At 40.1% G+C, this 21,829-nt stretch overlaps 1 protein-coding gene across 1 annotated transcript in view; it reads left to right on the top strand.

The window, feature by feature from the left end:
- The window catches only part of yes1 (YES proto-oncogene 1, Src family tyrosine kinase), a 33,055-nt gene that overhangs the window by 7,349 nt on the left and 3,877 nt on the right, over window positions 1-21,829 (top strand). Inside the window, exons 2-11 of the mRNA XM_004542953.2 lie at window positions 6,171-6,461; window positions 7,419-7,518; window positions 10,863-10,961; window positions 12,690-12,793; window positions 13,407-13,556; window positions 14,863-15,018; window positions 18,295-18,474; window positions 20,160-20,236; window positions 21,046-21,199; window positions 21,685-21,816. Of these exons, the coding sequence (XP_004543010.1) occupies window positions 6,179-6,461; window positions 7,419-7,518; window positions 10,863-10,961; window positions 12,690-12,793; window positions 13,407-13,556; window positions 14,863-15,018; window positions 18,295-18,474; window positions 20,160-20,236; window positions 21,046-21,199; window positions 21,685-21,816 (1,435 nt within the window). The 5' untranslated portion in view covers window positions 6,171-6,178. The remainder of the gene's footprint in view (window positions 1-6,170; window positions 6,462-7,418; window positions 7,519-10,862; window positions 10,962-12,689; window positions 12,794-13,406; window positions 13,557-14,862; window positions 15,019-18,294; window positions 18,475-20,159; window positions 20,237-21,045; window positions 21,200-21,684; window positions 21,817-21,829) is intronic.

Raw genomic sequence — 21,829 nt, 5'->3', positions numbered from 1 at the left:
AATGATACCATTTTCTATTCATGCCAGCTGTACTTGTAAATGTTTGTCTATGAGGCCATCTGGTTGTTTTGAATATTTAATTGGAGCATTTGATTGATAGTTGGCTGTTGGGTGCCACTGTAAGAACAGTTCCGGGCCCTTATAAGCTTTTGTGCTGTTGGTGTTGTAGGAATATGCATGGGATCGTATAGTTCGGGGGATTCTGATGTGATCTGTGGGGGAGCACCACAAAATCCTTTCTCTTTGTCCATAACAAAAGGTGGGGGCAGACAAAAGAGAAAGCCAGAGGGAGAGGTGAAGTTTCTGCCTTTTCTCAGCGCACATTTCCCAGTTTTAAGTTTTAAAGAAAAACTGGGTGGTTCATTTGTTATGTGACACCCCCCCAAGAAAGAACTGAACCAGAATATGATGGACAACTCCAATGATGTTGGGGCATATTTTGACACGGACAGTAGAAAAGCCAGTTCCAGTTCTAAAGGAATCACATTCCACATGTTTTTAAGGCATCGTTGAAGATTTGTATTTGATAAGTTGCTGCTGTGTTATGTCTAGATTCTGCTTCAAGCCAATTCTTGAGATCTAAAGTGAAACTTGTGGCTGTTGAGCCAGTTTGACATTCGGGCTTGCTCAGGCTTGTTATCCATCCATTACTGTCTTAGAGAGCAAATAATATGAAATCATAATGGTATAAACAGCAAAGGTTGTTTAAACATATCTGTGACTTTGGGAACAAAACGGTAGTCTTCACAAGAGAAAGCCATGTTTTTGTCTAGATTTTTTTAAACCTGTTTTTATGTTGATACAGTGATCCATACTGATTTAAATTGATTTGGTCTTCATCTTTCCAGTTATTGACCCTTCATCTTAAAGTAGACATGCCACTTGCATTCTTCTTCATCAGTTTTTATGCTATTAGCGGCAGGCTAAAGTGCTGCTTCCAAAACAAACAGAATTTTGGATGTTTTTTCAGAAATGTTTTCACAAATTTGTTCCAGGTCAGCTCTAAGGTTCTGCACTTTGTGTATCGGACAGATGAAGCAGCACGTTTTGAAAAAAGGTGGGGAAGTGAAACAATAGACCAAAAAGGTTGTGCAATGGGGAAAAAAGTATAACAAATTAGATAATGATATGTTAGTCATAGTTTCTGTCAACAACCATTTTTTTTCCTAACTCAAACAAGAGGATAACTAAATAAAAACTAATGCACAAGGACAAAAAATATAATGTAATGTATCAAGACTTGTCAAGGCCAACATGTTCTGGAGAGATGAGATCCAAACAGAACTAATTAAGTGTTGTAGAAAGGCGGGACGAGTTTGGAATGGATCCAATCAGAAGTAACACTTCCCGTTTCTCATGAAAATGTGACAAAATGCCAACGAAAATAAGATTCCTAGTATTTAGCAAATCTGACTGGTAAAAATCTGACTTTTACTTCTTTACTTGATCTTGTGATTAAGAGTTGTGCAACAGTTTGATGTTGTGTGTTGTTTTATGAATGAGAAGGAACCCAGAGCTTCCAGAGAAAAAACACAGAAGTGGGGAGTATATGCAAGCGCGTCATCAATGTTCAAAAGTCAGTATTGATAAGTTATGGAGGTGCATTAGTGCACATGGCATCTTTATACATCTGTGGAGGCTCCATTATTGCTAAACAAAATCATGGACATCATAAACGAGAGGCATGTGACTTTAAATGTGAGTTATGTTTTTGTTGGTAGAAAGTCAGTAAAAGTATCAAGTGTTTGGGTTTTTTTGTTTTGTTTTGTTTTTTATAGTCTATTTTGGGTGAATATGTCTTGGTAACCAATGAAGTGCCCAGAGCTGGTTCGAGATATTTGCCAAACTGTGAGGCTTGCACTTGAAGGACTTCAACAATATAGGTTTTCCGAGCAGCTTATTCTGCCAATTGTGTGGTTTCTTTTTCAGGAAAGGCCTAGGAAGATGATGTCATTCATTACAAAAACACAACTCCATTGCGGAGCAGGCTGAGTGCTGAACTGACCTGGACACAGCTCAGATCCATCACACATTAGAAACATTAAGAGCATTAAAGGGGAGGCCTAAACGGCAAATGTACATTTTGGTGGCATCAAAATAAAAATCATTGTTCCCATAAAATCCACTTGGACCTGTTTTTTTTTTTTGGTCAGCTTGCTAGCAGTATAGAGTTTCTGCATTGAAATATCTGCGTAAGTATTTTGTTATACTAGTAATTTAGTAGACAAATTTTAAAAAATGAATCTGGAGAATATTATTTTCTATCCCAGCATATTTGGTTTTCCAAAACAGTTTTCTAATCTAGTTTTTATTTTTTATTTTTTGCATTTGATAATAACCGACTTTAACTAACTGCCAGTCGTAGTGCTGCCGTGCCCACACAGCTCACATGCTGCTGTCACCAGCTGGTTATCTCGTCTGTGCTAAAACTTCTGTTAGCTAGACCTCCTTCTGCAGTGGATGTCTGGATTCTGAGAAGCAGCTGACTCATCCTCGTGATTTCTAGTAATATATGTCATTATAATTGTCATATTTGCATTTGATTTCTTCTAACATTGTTGCTCCAGACACATAAATAGAATTTAACTGTACAGTACAGTATAAATATAAATATTGATTGTTTCAGGTCTGATTCTTCTGGCTCAGCATTAGCTTTCCGTGAGTCCTGTTTATTTGTTCCGAGAAAGTCAGTTGGTCCCAGTTTGATGAAACAAATTGGGCGTCTAATGTCTTTTGCTTGCTTTGTTGTTTATTGTCGCTGTCGACCTTTAGCTGGATTTTAAGTAGAAAGGCTCAAAGGGTTAACAGCAGTAACGCTCTAGGTCTCAGTGCAGTGTAGCTTTTGATTTTGTTGCTGATATAATCGCTGCCTTGCTGCTTGCACATTGCGATTGCGATCAGGCTGTGTTGGGCTCCTTTGGCGCTATTCCCAACAGTCGGCATGTTTTCAATCTTTTATTTACTCTGTGGTGCAGAGCTGCACTGAGCTACACACAAAGAGAAATGTGCAGTCGTTGTGTTAGGGCTCATTTATTCATAGAGAACAACAAACGGGCCGAGCAGGGGATTTGTGCTGCAGTTTCTTTGTCGGGTGTTTTGTTACTTAATGGGAGGTGACTGCTGAACAGTGTTTCTTTAGCTTCAAGGCCACTTAACCTTGAAGCCAAAGCTCAGAGCCACCAAAGCTACAGCCTAACCTCTTAGCACAGAAGAATAACTTCACCTGACTCAGCCGCTCACATATTAAGTGCTATAATCCTTAACTAGCTTCAGAACAAAGATACTAATTCAAATTGGAACATTAAAAGAGATTTGATGTACTTATATAGATGTACTTATATAACCCTTAATTAGGCTTAAATTGTGGTATGTTTAGGGTTATTATTATTATTTTCGCTTACAGAAATACTGAAGTTTATTCAGGCTTTTGAAAGTCTGCAATTTCCAAATTACAAGATTCACACTTTTAATGATAACTCGCACAGCTAATGTCTTAACAAGCTGGAGGAGAAAAAAAGTTCACTTAAAGTTTAGTCAACCAGTCATGTTCCTCGCAAATGTAGTCAACTGTAGCTAATTAACTGAAACGCTGCAAGCTTGCGAAAGTTTCTTTAGTCAGAAGTACCACTTTTGTTCCATTTTAATGACTGAAGAACACTTTGTGAAGTTGAGTGAAAGAACAGCAATTTGCACATAGTTATCAGATTTCAAGTGTCTTCAAACCGCGTCATGTGGTCTGGAATACAAAGATAGCGTTGCGGTAGAGAACAACTGGAAATCCTAATATCTGAGACACTGAAAACTTTTGTGAATTTTTTTGGCTTCAGATACGGTATAAACAATGAACCCATTATGTTAATGTTACAGATCTGATAAACACACTATTAAAACATTTACAGCCCGTGCAGCCGTAGGTCACACACCAATGAAAAAGTTTACCCATGTGATTTAAGCCAACCAAAACAGAAAACAAGGCAAACACTCAACCATAATCCAGCATTTGAACACACATTATCTTTTTTTCTTTGACATTTGAATGACAAGTTAAAAGTAAAATCAGCGACTAAAGCTAAAGATGCTTCGATCCAGCTTTTTTTCAGTTTCCCACCCAGTACCAGTTACATTGGCTTTTAGTATCTGAGAATGTGACGTGATGGTTTTAAATTGATGAACTGTAGTTCTCACTGTGAGGAAGGGACTGTGACTCATTCTTTTAGGACGTGCACTGAACCAGCGTCCTCCTCCCTTCTCCCTCAGTCTCTCTGACCGAGTGTAATGAGCGCAAAGTGTGACGGGAAAAACAACCATGATCTGATATCTTCATTCATGCCAACTCACTTTGGCCACAGCTCTGCCGTTTACCACTGATCCCTAACATAATTATTGTTAGTATTATCAGAGAGTATATGCGATTATACAGTAGATTCTACAAACGATTATCCATTTATAATGACATATTATAAAAAAACAGTACTTTTGGATACATGTGGTTAGAACAACTTATAATGATGTATAAATAAATATAACATCTTTTTATGAAGCTGAATCTGTGTATTAGATTGGCATATTTATTTATACCATATAAATATATTATAGGTTGCATAATCAAAACAGTTATATAAAATGAGATGGATAGTGTTTGGAATTAATTTGGAATTAATTGATTAACTTGGAGAGGGTAGTGATTAGATTATGTTTTTGTGAATATGATGGATTTATGATTTTTTTTGTGTGTTATCACATATTATTTATGTGTGAATTGAAGATTTGACTGATTGAAAATGTAGTTTTTCCCCAAGTAATTTTATCTCCACCAAGTGCTGATTGATTAAACCCGTAACAGTTGTATGCAAATCCTTTCAGCATTAACGGTATCATAAGGGATGAGTGCACACTTCAGCTATTCTGTTACAAATACCAATGTGACCCTTCACTTACGGGCACTTGAAACTATGTTGTAACATTTTACAAATGCCAGGATATGAGTCACTGAAACTGGAGAAATCTTGGAGTTGAGCATCCATCTGCTATGTAGTGGCAGCTTGTTTCACTCTGCTGCCACGTGCATGTGCGCGCGCACATGCACTCGACCTGCATACACACAAGTAGTTTGACATAGAGGTCAAAGGTGAGAAAAATGAGTAAACAGAGCAGGCACTGTAGAGGATGCTGTCAACCCTTGACAACGCACACGAGCTCTCATACTCAGACACCGAATACGTTTCTTTGCGATCACACACTCTCCTAATTTGAGCCCAGATCATACGCTGTGCAGACTAGACTGCTAAACTGCCATGTACATGCTTTTATATATCTTTATCCCAGCATGCATTTCATGCACAATGCGAGCATCCAGTTTACTGCTCCAGGGCAGGTGTGGTTGGTATGCTTGCACTGAGTACAGTCATTTAAAAGTTCCTTTTTGGGGCTTATTGGGAACTTATTCTGAAGATATGAGCCAAAATATTACTTTTTTCAAATATCCCATAATGTGACTGTATAAACAGATACAGGTCCTCACAATTTGAGTAATCCCTGGACCACACACACACACATTACTAACTCACTGAGTCATGTGTATCAGTAAGCCTGGGAGGGAAGAGCACCAGCTCTGAATGCCAAAGGGCTTTTTCTCCCTTTCAAATCTGTGTCAGTGTAGTGTGAACACAGGGGAGAGATGCCCGTAGGCTGGAATCGTTTCTTGCTGTGCAGCCTTGAGAGGTTTTGTCGGGACTTGTAAAGTCACGTGAGGTCACGCCTTGTTTTCTGTATGCTAGAGTCAGGCTGAAACCCTCCAAAATGCTTTAGGCTAATGATGAACAACATAGTAGTTTCTGTTCATTTGTGTCATTCAAGTTCAGCCCTCATGACAAAGCTTATTATCAAGTCAACATTTATGGTGTTTAGCATAAATTTCTTTTATCCAGCGAGACAGGATGGTGGCTCATGTTACAGATATTTTTCACAGATTTGTACTTTGTTTTTGTTTTTTAAAATTTGCCTAATTTGGACACATTTTTTGGAAATTATATCATTTGTGTTTCATATTTTATAGTTAACAGCATTGCATTTACACCACAAGGGTGACAAAAGCATCTTTAACCCAAAGCATCTTTCTTGGGCTACTGGTATCCTGGTATTTGATCGTCAAATCTTCCTCTTCCTCGCAGGCTTGACGATGGGTTGTGTCAGGAGTAAAGAGGACAAGGGCCCGGCTCTGAAGTACCGACCAGACAACTCAAATGCCACTCCGGCCAGCTCGCTCCTGGGCCACTATGGGCCCGAGCCTACAATGATGGGTCATTCACCTGCTATGAATGCTCACAACAACAGCTACAACAGTCATGCTGCTGGCCTCACACCCTTTGGCGGGACGTCTTCAGTCATGACACCCTTTGGCGGTGCCTCCACCTCCTTTACTTCAGTGGCTGTGAACAGTCCCTTTCCCAGTGTCATCTCAGGTTAGTTTGTGGTGAATCAACATATTCTGTATTCATAGATTTATGTATTAGAGAAGCTATAAATGAATGACTTGAACAGCTTTCCTTTCTATTGTGTGATGCACAAACTGTTGTACAACTTTAGAATAAACTCAGTTGATCATTTGTTATGCAGAGGACGTTATAAGCAGCAGATGTTATGCAAATGAGACATTTGAAACGAGTCAGCCAAAACATCATTGCTGAACAGAAACCCAAAATAGGTCTGTATTATGGGAAGCAATGCAGAGGCATGGCCTCTCCTGAGCCAAGAAAAACAATAACATGGACTGGATTGAGTGGCTTTAGTAAATGCAAATTGCATATTGAACGTTTTTATTTCCTACACTAGTTAGACTTAGAATGACTTTAGAATTAAGGGTGTGTCGGTCATAGAATGACTCTGAGTGGATTTATATTTAAATTATGCAGGAAATGTATGCAACAAAGCATAATGTTGCCTCCTAAAGCACGCACACATCCCTCATTCCCTTCATGGCTCTTTCACGATGCTGTGGCCTGAGGGGCTCCTATGCATCTAATACAGCCCTTTTAATTTTCTCTCCAAGATAAACATATCTGAGTCCCGTTGTCTCTCTGCACTCCATCATTTGTCAGTTCTTTTTATTGTGAATAAAAAATTAAATGACCTCCCTTTAATTTGAGGTGATGCCACTCAGTTTGAGAACGCTAGGAGGAATATTCTGCTTCCCTGATGAATTCTTAAAAATAAATCAGAGCTGAGAGAGCCAGGTGTATATGCAGACCACCTCTGGTGGTATAGCAAGGAAAATAAATATCTGAAACAATATTTCACCGTGTTCTGCCATATTTCCATCTTACCTTTGTATTAATCTGTAATTTAAGGCTGTAACAAAGAGCGATCAAAATGAGTGTGTGTTTAGAGGAATCAGGCGTTTAAATTTCTCTCACTTTCAGGTGGTGTAACGTTTTTTGTAGCGTTGTACGACTACGAAGCGAGGACGGCAGACGATCTGTCTTTCAAAAAAGGGGATCGCTTTCAGATTATCAACAACACGTGAGTATATTTGCTTTTTACACTGACAAAATGCTAGGCGGATTTGTGTGTGTGTGTTTAATCCTTCAGTGTATTCAGGTCTGATATTAAGGCCGAGATCTGTCTGGGTTAATGGGTTCCTTTAATGGGCCATCTGTTTACTGTCCATTGATTTTTCTCTTGCCAAAGAAAAACATGCAGTTAAATTTATGACATTATACCAAAAAAAGGATGCTTATTATTGGCGCTTTGATGATCACTGAAGGTCAAGCTCATTAGAGTATTGACAAACCAATTAGCTTTGTAAACCAATGCTCATTTACTTCTTTTGATTTTATTTTGTGGATTACTCAAGTCTTGAATTTGACAATTCAGTATCAGTCATGTTAGTTCTCATAGTGCTTTGTAAGGATATCATGATTTGGAAGGAGAAATATGTCACTCAATACCTGCCGCAGCAGCTTTACCTTGTACCCCACATGTGCTCAGGTGTGAAAATAGGCGGCGTGCCAAGTGCTCTGCTTTTCTTGTTTGTCACGTTCCACGTCCCATCCTACCACTGTGTGTGTCCACATTGCTTTTGCGGTGATGAAAATGCCATCTGCTTCTAGAGAAGAGGTGGGACGAGTACAGATTGGCTAAAGGTTTTCAGACAGATTCTCTCTTCCTTCACTTTTAATTTAAGCTCCACATCTGCTGTTAAACACACTAGTAATTGTGGCTACTTGCTTATTTTAGCGTTCTAGAAAATTTTGATTCTTTTCCAATCAGTTTTACTTGTTTTTTTTTTTGTTTTTTTTAAATAATAGAAAAAGCATATATAACATTATATAGGGCTTTGGAGTTTATATAACGGCCCAATGTATTGTGGGACTGCGGCGCCATATTTGCAGGTCACGAATCAAAACAAGCACACTGTGGTGGACGATTGCTAGAACCATGCTTAAAAGCAGCTCAAAAGAAAAGGGACGGGATAGAGACTGATTGCGTCCGGATGCGAAGAGACGATACTTGGAAAAAATAGAGTGCGTTGGTAATGTGGACACGTATGAAATATGGCTGTGGAGTAGAAACCCTGATGACCTACCGCCATTGCCCTACCCTGATACCTTCTCGTACCTTGTATGTCAGGGGTGGGCAACTCCAGGCCTCGAGGGCCGGTGTCCCTGCAGGCTTTGGATGTGTCCTTGAACCAACACAGCTGATTTAAATGGCTAAATTAGCTCATGCAGTTCTCCAGAGGCCTGGAAACGAACTAATCATGTGATTCAGGTGTGTTGACCCAAGGTGAGATCTAAAACCTGCAGGACACTGGTCCTCGGGGCCTGGAATTGCCCACCCCTGTTGTATGTGGAGTCGGTGCATACATGGCGAACCAGTTTCGGAATTATAAATCTCTGGAGGCACACATCCAATTTACAAGATTTCAGGGTTCAAGATTTGGCTGTTTTTAAGCCTCCGCGTTGTGAGTACGTTGTCATTCAAACAAAGGTAAGTCAACTTGAGTACTGCGAGTAAAACGCGATTGATTTCCCCCCTCCCTCCGTAGATTAGACATTTATTAATGAACTGCACAATCTCCATATCATATTGTGTGTGTGCAATTATTGTCACTTAAAGTCAGGATTTGTTTCATCCATTTCATAGGCTGGTTTGCCTGCAATAACGCCAAATAATTAGCAAAACATAGATCCTCAAAATCACTCATTAGGATGTTTGTTCTATTACGCTATGACCTCAGAGCACATTGAAAATAAAACTAATAGGCTATAAAGAGCAATATGAACTTATATGAACTTACTGGAATGAAATGATGGAGCACACCAACAGATATCTGGGGATAATAGAGAACTGGATATCAGGTTGTCTCACTGCTGCTATCCAGGCTTGACGCCTTCGTTTGGTAACATCCGATACTTGAGATCCCACATGTTGCTTCCAGGAGGGGAAAGAATGAAAAGGTAGACCATTTTCAAGCTTATTCCCTTGCCGGTCATGCAATCTAACATTACAACCGACCACACAGCAAGTACGACCCATAGCTGATGTTATCCGTGTGCTTTCGCTCCGCTCAATTGTTAGCTTTTTGTTTGGCCTGCAAATATGGCGCCTCAACCAAAAATCCTGGCCACGCCCCCTCCCACAATGTCATGCTCCAAAGCCTTATAATGTTATTGAGGCGTAATTTAACTTTTCCTTAACAAATTACTTTCCCATTTTCTGCCAGTGACTTCCCTCAAAAAGTAGTTCAGTCAGGACCACTTCTGTTAGGACTCACAGGTCACACAGACCTGGAAACCAGTCCATCGCCTCCCACGGCAACCTCTGGTTGCTAAGGAAACTTGTGGTGATAGTGCAATTTCAAAAAGAACAATGCAAACTGGAAAAGATAAACGCTCACCATCAAAGTAAAAGCTGTGCCTCCCTTCTGAAACTTTGAAGTCAAATGGCCTCTGTTCCTGCTTTATGCCTCACGTTTCAGTTTCACTATCACTTGCCGAGTAGTTTGAGTGTTTGCAGACAAGTTGCAGTCTTCCATGAAAACTACTAGTGACCAGAGCAATTGCTAGAAAATTTTTGGTGCAGCACCACATTATCTCTTTGCGAACATTTTCACACTACCAGCCGCCATCAACCGGTCAGGAATACATTTGCAGCTTATGGTTAGCAGTTGGTTGCCGACCAATCTGGTCTGTGTAACTGGGGTTTTAATTAAGTAATGCATGCAAAGGAAGAGCTGGGTTAAGGGTGGGTTCCAAATGGGTTTGCATCAACAGCAGTAACTGTAGGTGATCTTGAGTTATTTAAATATTGCTTCCTGCTGAGGTTAGCTGTTATCAGCTGATCGCAAGCTGAGCTTGACTTCCTGTTTTGACTAAATGCTTAATATGTGGTCTTTGTGTCACATCACAAGTCTTTGTCAGTTGTTTGCAATTAAAATAAAGAAACTCAAACCCTTGAAATTTATTTTAAACATGTTTTTATCATCTGTACAAGTAATTTTTTCTTTTTTTACAAAAAAGCTAATTTTAGTCATCATTTATTAAATAATTTTGTATTCTTGATCTGTTCATTTAATACTATATATAATATATCAGTTATTTAGTTTCAGTTGATTTAAAAAAAAAAAAAAAAACTAAAAAAACACCAACAACATTCAGCATCTGAACTCCACCCACATTTTGATGACTCAGACTGCTGACGTCTTTGGATGATGTATAATCCTACCTCTCTCTGTCTTTTTTCCCCCTTTGTATGCTTTCATACCAGCTCCCTTTCTTTTGGAATAGGATAGTTTTTTTTTTAAGTCACACTTTTGTGTTTGTATTATGTGGTTCTGATTTCTAATTTACTTCTCTCTTCAGGGAAGGCGACTGGTGGGAGGCGCGCTCCATCAACACAGGGCAGAAAGGTTATATCCCCAGTAACTATGTGGCTCCAGCAGACTCCATACAGGCTGAAGAGTAAGAACTCACACAATTGCCTTTCCAAACATAGTATCTTTGCCTCTCTCTGTCATCCAACAACTTTTATTTCCACGTCTCTTTTTTTTTTTTTCTTGTCCCTTCTTGTTATTTTCCCGTTCCTCACCCAACAGAGAGTCTAAACAATGAAGCCATGTATTGTCACAGGAGCCGATGGCGTTCTCTTTTCTGTTCTTCTTGTGTGACAGAAACATTGTGCTGCTTTTACACAGTTGTGGCCTAGTTTCTCTTTTAGCTGTTGGCCATTTTCACATTTTCACTTATGTTTGAGGTTTAAACTGCTCATTTAAATAAAAAAAAAAAACTGGGTAAACCTGCCCAACTTTGCCTTTAGCATGAAAAATAACTTACTGTGACTGAGTTTGCAGGATTTTAGTATATGAAGCAAAAAAAAGAAAAAGAAAAAAAACTCATTTCTTTGATTGAACTTCGCAAAGTAAGCCTTACAAACAAGAAAATTTAGATTTTTGTTATTTACATCTGGGAGACAAGTGGAAAATAGAAAATATACCATGGAATGGCTGTTCCAGCAAATTCATCCCAGGGTCAGACCGTGCGATGTTCAGAGAAATTACAAACAAAGCCCAGACACTGTATACACAAACAGAACAAGTATAGCTTGTTTAGAAGGGATGCCAGGTGAAGGAAAAAAATGGCGGCACTGTTTAGGTTTGCAAAGTTGCATCTGAACAAACCACATGACTTCTGTACCAATGTTCTTTAGAGCGGTGAGCTAAAGTAGAGATATTTGGCTAAAGCGTCACGTTTGGTGAAAACCAAACACACCATATCAGAACAAACACACATCATACCAGCTGCAAGCACGGTGGTGGAGGCGTGATGATTTGAGCTTTTTTTGCGGTCACAGGACCTGAAGGGTTTTATTATAACACAAGATTAACCACACTGTGCATGTCCTCTGACTGGAGCCTTTTATTTTGCCGAGCCAGCTAATTCAAAAAAAGCCTCGCTTTCTTGAACCTCCTCTGTAGTAGACCCCTCAGTTCATCTTTTGGTCACTGAGTCAACCATGAATTCGTCTTTATATACCTAAATATTCTAGAGTCAGAAGCCATCTGTCCGACAGCTAAAGCTTGGCTGAAATTGGGTCGTGCAACAGAACAGTGATCCCAAGCACAGTAACAAATCTACAACTGAATGTCTGAAAATAAAAAGAATCAGGTTTGTAATGGCCCAGTCAAAGTCCAGACTTCAAGCTGATTGAGATGCAAACCTGAAGGAACGCTGTAAAGAAGAGTGGGGCAAAATTCCTCCACAATGAGGTGAGAGGCTGATAAAGTCGTACAGAAAATGAGTCCTTCGAGCTATTGCTGCTAAAGGTGGTTGTACCTTTTGACCTATTAAAGCATGGTATATGTTTTTAAAAGGATTGCAAAATCTTTTATAACTTTATTTTCACATGACTATAAATTGAAACATGCAAAACGCTTGTTGAAGCAAAGTTTTAAACAAGTGATTATTATTTTACCTTAAATTATATTTTATATTTTTTCCCCTGTCTTATTTTCAATGCAATAATGTTAACTCCACATATAAATACCTGTCAACTGGTTGATGTCAAATATATTGTCACATCACTACAAAACATATCCCTACTATATGAAGGAGAAAATGTAAATTGTGTGCAGTACATCACAGTGGGCTCTCCTCTTGTGACTGATTGTTTGACTTTATTTCTTTTGGCAGATGGTACTTTGGTAAAATGGGCCGCAAAGATGCAGAACGCCATTTATTGGTTCCAGGAAACCAGCGGGGAACTTTCTTGGCACGAGAGAGTGAGACGACTAAAGGTAGGATGATTTATAACAGACATAAAGATGGGCGTGGGTATAGAGACGTCACCCTTTCCCTTTAAACTTGAACTTTAGCATTATGACGATTTTCTTCTTTTGGACCAATAAGTGACTCTATTTGGACACAAGAGCAAAGTGTTAGCTTGCCCCGTCACATTTTCTAACAATTTATTTAGAAAGATGTTTCTATAGAGTGCTGGGGGCATCACAGGAACACAGATACCTGCTGATTCGTGGAATGAGTGTAGCATTTTTAAATACTGGATGATATTGAGATCCGGTGCTTCAAGTTCTCATTTGGTGGATTGAAATTTTTGGCACTTTTGTGTTTCATTTTCCTTCTCTAACTGGACACACTAGCAGCGTAGCTATACCAATGGCTGTAATGCTTTGTCACTTGACCCACCATTATCACTTTACTGTGTAGTTTACTGTAAAATAGAACCATAGATCTATCTGTATGTCTTTGTTCACCTTCCGACTTCATGAGATTTGTAGGCTCATCTGTGACTGTGGCTAAATATTTTTTTTATTTCTTATCGGTTTAGTTATTTTAGAGTGTTTATTTTCCCGAGCAACACATCTAAGTTCATTTCTGTGGATTGTTAAGGTGCGTACTCTCTGTCCATCCGTGACTGGGACGATGTAAAGGGAGACAACGTCAAACACTACAAGATCCGCAAGCTGGACAACGGCGGTTATTACATCACGACACGAGCGCAGTTTGAGTCATTACAGAAGCTGGTGAAACACTACACAGGTATGCTGCCCATCTTCTGCACACTCGGGCGTCTTATTTACGTGTGGAACGCATTTAGACAAAGTGCTGTTTATAACTGGACAGATTTATTTATTTATTTATTTTTTTTGTTCTTTCCTTTTTTCAGATGCATGTTTTATGAAGCCTAGTGGTGTTATTTGGGCAGATGTGATGTAAAAGTCACTGAGACCATAGAGACTTATTCTTTTGAAGGGTTTTAGCATTGCAAGTAGTCCCCTGCCTCCTACTCTGGCTCCATACAGTGTGTAGACCAGCAGATTCAGTGCTCACAGTGGGAAATGTATTATTCAGCTGCAGATCTATGTGTTGAATATGTATGCGTGTTACAGAGGCTTTTTTGCTATGGTGATTCTGAACTAGTCACAAGCAGCGCTTTCACCGACGCGGTCACAGCTCAGTAACTCGGTAACGAGGTTCTAAAAAAAAAAAGTTTAACCCACTGGGACTTAAGCCAGAGGAAGCCATGAATACAAAAAATGTTTCACTTTTTAAAAAAAACTGTCTCATGTAGCTGAAATCTGCACAGTATTGATAAACAGTCATTCTAAAGGTCTCCTTTGGTATCTTAAAAGAAAGCGACTGCAGCGCATGGTGTGTAAACACATTCAGTACAAACTGTTTTTGCGAACTGCACAAATCCTGTTAAACTTGTAAGAAAATCTATTTTAAAAGAGAGTGTTTGTTAAAAGAGACTGCGTTTCTGGTTGTGTTGACCGCATTTTTCCACATAACTGATAGAAATCACTCGCTGCTGTGTGGGGGGTTTTTTTTTTTGTTTTTTTTTAAAGAACTGTTATGGCTCAAAGCTCTGCAGCAGTGTAGCCTTTGATCTGGAGACAGAAAGTCAGGAACAAGTGAGAAAATCTTCACTGGATCTTAACTGCTCAGTGTTTGAATACAGGCTGGATTTCCACTCATTCCTCTGTTTTCCCCTATTTTGTGTGCAGAATTCCAGCAGGACATGATGTAGCGATTGCTGCTGCTGCCAAACAAAAAACAAAAACCCAGAACCTTGATCTTCTTGCCTTTTAGTGTAGTTGAAATCAAAATAAAACACGGGATACTATTATGGTGAAAATCAGATTATTTCTGGAGTGCATGTTGGAAATAAAGTTTTTCTGTGAGGTGTGGGGACGGGGATCAAATCTGTTGTGATTTGATTCTAGTTTGCTACCTGCTGGTGGCCAGGACTGCATGTGGATAAAGCACTCCGCATCAAAGCTCATTCACTCACTCACTCACTCATTCCCCTTCTTTTTTTTTTTATGTACTTCTTCCTGTGTAGAACATGCGGATGGTCTGTGCTACAGGCTGACGACTGTGTGTCCCACAGTAAAGCCGCAAACTCAGGGACTAGCTAAGGATGCCTGGGAAATCCCACGAGAGTCACTCCGGCTGGAGGTCAAACTGGGACAGGGCTGCTTTGGAGAAGTTTGGATGGGTAAGAGGCCACTAGAGCCATACTCAAGCACACAGTATGAATGATATTATTTATTGAAATCAGCCCTGCAGGCACAGAAACCAATGCTTCAATCTTTCTTTGTGCTCACTCACACTAAAGAGTGACAAAGCAAAATTCATCTATATGCCCTCCAGATGTTATGTGACAATGATGGCTGTAGTTTTTGATTCCTGCACAATTGGTTGACAGCAAGGACGCTACTTTTATGTCTTTGTTAAATATGGAGATGGGGATTGAAAACAGCAGAGACTTCATAATAAAGAGACATGCTACTGAAAGAATCCTGAATGGAAGCTGTTGGTAGGAGTATAAACCCTTATTATAATCCTTATTGATGCACAAGTGCTTGAATAAGTGCCTGGAGGCATTTCAAGATGGCTGCTGTGTGGCAACGCTTGCTTCTAGAAGGACTACAGTAAACAGTACAGGGAGTGCAGAATTATTAGGCAAATGAGTATTTTGTCCACATCATCCTCTTCATGCATGTTGTCTTACTCCAAGCTGTATAGGCTCGAAAGCCTACTACCAATTAAGCATATTAGGTGATGTGCATCTCTGTAATGAGAAGGGGTGTGGTCTAATGACATCAACACCCTATATCAGGCGTGCATAATTATTAGGCAACGTCCTTTCCTTTGGCAAAATGGGTCAAAAGAAGGACTTGACAGGCTCAGAAAAGTCAAAAATAGTGAGATATCTTGCAGAGGGATGCAGCAGTCTCAAAATTGCAAAGCTTCTGAAGCGTGATCATCGAACAATCAAGCGTTTCATTCAAAATAGTCAACAGGGTCGCAAGAAGCGTGTGGAAAAACCAAGGCGCAAAATAACTGCCCATGAACTGAGAAAAGTCAAGCGTGCAGCTGCCAAGATGCCACTTCCCACCAGTTTGGCCATATTTCAGAGCTGCAACATCACTGGAGTGCCCAAAAGCACAAGGTGTGCAATACTCAGAGACATGGCCAAGGTAAGAAAGGCTGAAAGACGACCACCACTAAACAAGACACACAAGCTGAAACGTCAAGACTGGGCCAAGAAATATCTCAAGACTGATTTTTCTAAGGTTTTATGGACTGATGAAATGAGAGTGAGTCTTGATGGGCCAGATGGATGGGCCTGTGGCTGGATTGGTAAAGGGCAGAGAGCTCCAGTCCGACTCAACAAGGTGGAGGTGGAGTACTGGTTTGGGCTGGTATCATCAAAGATGAGCTTGTGGGGCCTTTTCGGGTTGAGGATGGAGTCAAGCTCAACTCCCAGTCCTACTGCCAGTTTCTGGAAGACACCTTCTTCAAGCAGTGGTACAGGAAGAAGTCTGCATCCTTCAAGAAAAACATGATTTTCATGCAGGACAATGCTCCATCACATGCGTCCAAGTACTCCACAGCGTGGCTGGCAAGAAAGGGTATAAAAGAAGAAAAACTAATGACATGGCCTCCTTGTTCACCTGATCTGAACCCCATTGAGAACCTGTGGTCCATCATCAAATGTGAGATTTACAAGGAGGGAAAACAGTACACCTCTCTGAACAGTGTCTGGGAGGCTGTGGTTGCTGCTGCACGCAATGTTGATGGTGAACAGATCAAAACACTGACAGAATCCATGGATGGCAGGCTTTTGAGTGTCCTTGCAAAGAAAGGTGGCTATATTGGTCGCTGATTTGTTTTTGTTTTGTTTTTGAATGTCAGAAATGTATATTTGTGAATGTGGAGATGTTATATTGGTTTCACTGGTGAAAATAAATAATTGAAATGGGTATATATTTGTTTTTTGTTAAGTTGCCTAATAATTATGCACAGTAATAGTCACCTGCACACACAGATATCCCCCTAAAATAGCTAAAACTAAAAACAAACTAAAAACTACTTCCAAAAACATTCAGCTTTGATATTAATGAGTTTTTTGGGTTCATTGAGAACATGGTTGTTGTTCAATAATAAAATTATTCCTCAGAATTTGCTGTTTGAGGACGAGGTGATGAAGCAGAGCTGTAAACATGACCACGATGAGCCGCGGCGTTTCGAAAAAGTCTTAAAAATTTGATATGTTGTCTTTGTGTCCTTTTCAATTAAATATGGGATTTGATTTGTGGGTCATTGCATTCTGTTTTCTGCACTTTCATATTAATGAAATTATTAACAGGGTTGTAGATGGCGATGTTAAGGGATACATTGCGATAAACCAGTGGCCTCCGTGCGTTCGAGCAGTACTTCCGATGTTAACAACTTGCAGACATAAATCCCCGCTGTAGTCCAGGTGTTTGACACAAACACTTATGAATTAGTGAAGAACAGGAACAACTTTGTGGACGTAAACACACACAGTCATTAGGGCCTACAAACATGCCCAATGTGCATGATTTATATGCGCATGAATATGAAACTTATGTAGAGTTAATGTGAAAAACAAATGACACTGATTTATGTTAGTGTTTTAACGTCAGGAGTGGGCCTGTTTTGCTGCCTCACCGGCACACGTACTGATGTCAGAGCTGATTACAGATTCCTGTGGGTTTTCATAGACACACACACACACACACACACACACACACACACACACACACACACACACACACAGCTCCAGTAATCACAGGTCACTTCCTACGCTTCTTTTCACTGGCCTGCTTGTGAGACGGGGCCTCTGAGTGAACACGACTCTCTTCTTTCATCGTTGAGTCTTTAATTAAGCCTGCCCTGCAGCAAGCCTCGACCTGCAAGCCTCCACTGAGCAATCCCAGGAATCCCTCTCTGTCACTCACTGTTTCGTGGTTTCGTGATGGTTTTCTGCTCAGCTGCAGTTCGTGCTGCTCGTGTGTTTTTGTTTTTTTAGATGATGTTCTCTATGCACTCCCCACCTCACGTTATTACTTATAGATCTTATCATTGTCTTACTTTGTCCTTCAGCTTGCGTGCGTGCACGCAGAGTTTGTTCGCTATGATTCATTCATGAAGCTCAGCCCTCTAACGAAAGCAGTAGATCTCCTGCCTTGGCTTATTGTATGTAAGCAGGGCGTGAGTAAGTGGCTCTCAATCAGGAAGTGGCCGATTATTTCAGCTGCCATGTTCTCTCCATACATGGGAGCCCTGCCAGAGGTCCAAGTGATTTTAGGATTGACTTTTTAATCACGTCAAAGGGTTAGAAAATGGGCCTTTTAGTCTTTTAATGAATTGGAAGTGTATTTCCTCTGTATCTTTCAAGCAAAGTATTTACTTTTGCAAAGTAAATAAGTGATCATTCACATTTTGTTTCATATATATTCAGGCACATGGAACGGTACGACTAAGGTGGCGATCAAGACCCTGAAGCCGGGCACCATGTCTCCAGAGGCTTTCCTGCAGGAGGCTCAGATCATGAAGAAACTGAGGCATGACAAACTGGTACCTCTCTATGCCGTGGTGTCTGAGGAGCCCATATACATTGTTACTGAGTTTATGGGCAAAGGTAAGAACTGTTCAGTTTCCAAACCAGAAGTTATGACGATGCACACAAAGAATGTATATCTTAAATTTATTTGTATAGCCCAGTATAACACAGAGGTTCCAAAGAGATTCACAGGAACTAAAGCATATGAACCCATATGAAAACAGACATTTAAATAAACAAACAGTCCATCAGAAATAAACACAAATAAACACACAAATCGTGTTTGGTTTTAGAGCCAAGAAATGAAGAAATGAAATTTAGTCTTAAAGCATTTGCAGTCATTCATATGTTAAACACAGTGCTAAAAAGCTCATTAAATCAGTGTCGCCTGGCTCTACAGATAGCTGTGTATCGACTGCACAACTATGCTAACAAATGTTTTGCTGTTTGGTGACGTTTCCAAGTGGCAGCATGTATAAGGAGAAAAATAATGGATCAAGACAACTGCCCTGTGGAACGCCATAGAAGTCATGAGTGGTTGATCTCCGTAGATGATGATGAATTTTCTGTTAGTGATAATATAATATGATCTAAAACATTCAAGTATATTATAAAAGAGTCGTGCTGTGACTCATTTTTTTTTTTCATCCATAAACTGTTTAGGAACAGCCAGCCAAACGTGCCCATACTGTTTGCAGTGACGTCTCTTTGGGGCTTGTAGTTAAAATAACACTAAAAATCAAAAGACAATCACTTTGAATCAACTTCAGATGTGTGCTTCATTTGGCATGAAATAACAGGAGAGCTCGCCTCACCTGGCCACGAAACTGCTCCTCAGTCAGTTGTCTGAAAATGGAGACTGTGTATAAAAAATGGCTATAATACCCAAACACTTCATGCATTCATTTTTGTAAAACCTCTGAATTAAAGCTGAAAAATCTTCCCTTCAAGCACAAATTGATTTGTTTATTTGGATTTAAATCCACTGTGGTGGCATAGAGAGTCAGAGCGGCAAGAAAATGTATGTTTATGCAGAGCTTGTTTGAGTGCAGCTTTGAGATAAATACATTTTTTTTCCACTCCAAGAGTGAGGCAGGAAGTCTGACATATCTTGTGTAAACCTTAGAAGTGAAAATATCGACAGACCTTTCAAAGAATAAAAAAAAAACTGACGTCCTCTTGGAATAATAATTTGTGTCTGTCAATTTTTCTATTAGAGTGTTTCTATAAAAGATCTTCTGTTTATCTTTTAACCTCAGAAAAGTAAATGCAAATTATTTCAGAGCTTATATAATGTTATCCCTGGCCTCAGAGCTCTTTTTAGAGCTGTCACACAGATTATACTTAAGCCAAGCGATCAATAGCCACTCCTTTCACTCTGATTGATTGATTTATTTTTTGAGCAGATGTTAAACAAGAGCAGCAAAAAGGTAAAATTTGAACTCATTAACTGGTACAGAACTGTGATTAGAACAGCCAGATAGTTCCATCAACATTTAATAAGTATTTCATTCTTAATCTGACCCCATTAAACACACACAAACCTTCCAGTCAACAACTTGCTCACCCCTGCACCACTGGATCCCCCGCAGTCCAGCAGCCTTTAAAAACACATCACAGTTCATTTGAAGGGTTGTATTCACTTTTTAACAGTCGCGGTGCCTCCAGGTTATTTCTGTTTCTGTTTATTTTGGTGTTGTCTTTATACACGTTGCAGACGGATGTATTGATTCTCTTGACAGTAGTCTTCTAAACTCTGGCAGGTAGTTTACTGGACTTTCTGAAGGAGGGAGATGGAAAGTATCTGAAGCTTCCCCAGCTAGTGGACATGGCTTCACAGGTAGGATAAAAACTCAGTGTTTAAATGCTAACACAGGTGCAGCAGCTCCCCGTGTCTCTTCCCTGCCCGGCTGCTCTTTTAACTCTGACTGAGGGGAAAGATTATCATACATCAGCAATGCAGCGGAGAAAGCTCCACGCGGGCTTCTTTCCAGCCGTGTGTGTAGGTGTGCATGAGTCAAATATTCACGCCCTGTGAATACTGGTTTCGGTTTGTTCTCCATCTGGCTGGCATAATTTATTTAAAATCTACCCTTCCCCTCTCTGCCGCTTCCTGTGCAACAATGTGCGCCTCCTCTCCCCCTCCGACAGCTCTTCACCGCTGCGTGTGCCTCCCCTCGTTGTCCCCCACTTAACTGCCTGTAGCACTTAAACGCTGCTCACCAGAGGCCATTTAAGCTCGCTGGTTCAGTCACCTACTGTGATCTGCTCTTAATTTGCCTCTTCACGCTCACAGGCTCCCTCTCCACTCTGCAGAGTAGTAATTTTTCTTTTCCTTTTTTTGGGGGGGAATTAAAACTGAAACAGGCTGAAACCCAGAGATGCCTCAGAGGGAGTTTACAACAAGTGTGAGAATGGTGTCGAATGGCTGTGTTCAGGATGTTTATCCAGATGCTGTTGGTGTCATTGTTACAGGTGTAGAGTGCCTTGTTTGAGTTTTGTCTTCGTGTATTCTTGACACCTAAATGCAGCTATGTTTATTTGATCTATAATTGAAAATAAAACGTCCTTTTTTCATGCTCGCACTTTTGCTTTCTGAAGCTGTTAGAATAACACCATTACGTCCTGTCCAATCCAACTTAATCCCAGATTGCAGACGGCATGGCCTTCATTGAGAGGATGAACTACATCCACAGGGACCTGAGAGCTGCCAACATTCTGGTCGCTGATAACCTGGTGTGTAAGATCGCTGACTTCGGCCTGGCTCGGCTCATCGAGGACAACGAGTACACCGCCAGACAAGGTGTGTGACAGGGAGCGGATGCAGTTGGACGCATGTTTGTCTGCACTGACTATAAATAGAGAACATGTTGATACTGGGCCTCTCAGTGCCTGCTCTGATCTATTTAGTTATGACTGCTGCTTAATACAGGACTTGGAGCTTAAATAAATTGAGTTGAATCTGAAAATGTCACAGCAGATTTTGATATTAGCTATAATTAAAAATGCAATTTGCAGGCCCGCTACATGAACCATGATTTTGTTCATTTAGGCTACACATGCTTACATTTTTTTGAGCTGAAGGGTGGTTCAAAAAATCAGTTAACATTTCTAATCAGTTGACCGATTTGGCATCCTGATGTGAGGATGTGCTGCTTTTTCACAGTTTCTAACATTTGAAAAGTTTAAATTATTGATTTACCAACTGAGGAATATTCAGCAGTCTTATTGATGTTTTCTTTGCCCATGCTTGACTCGCCTCGCTGTTTCCTTTTCTTTTTTTGCCAGGTGCTAAATTCCCCATCAAGTGGACGGCACCTGAAGCTGCCTTGTATGGACGCTTTACCATTAAATCAGACGTCTGGTCGTTCGGTATCCTGCTGACTGAACTTGTGACCAAGGGCAGAGTACCATATCCAGGTAAAGACAGCAC

The sequence above is a fragment of the Maylandia zebra genome, linkage group LG18, assembly GCF_041146795.1.
Source record: "Maylandia zebra isolate NMK-2024a linkage group LG18, Mzebra_GT3a, whole genome shotgun sequence".
NCBI lineage: Eukaryota > Metazoa > Chordata > Actinopteri > Cichliformes > Cichlidae > Maylandia > Maylandia zebra.
This window is presented reverse-complemented; position numbering and strand designations above follow the sequence as displayed.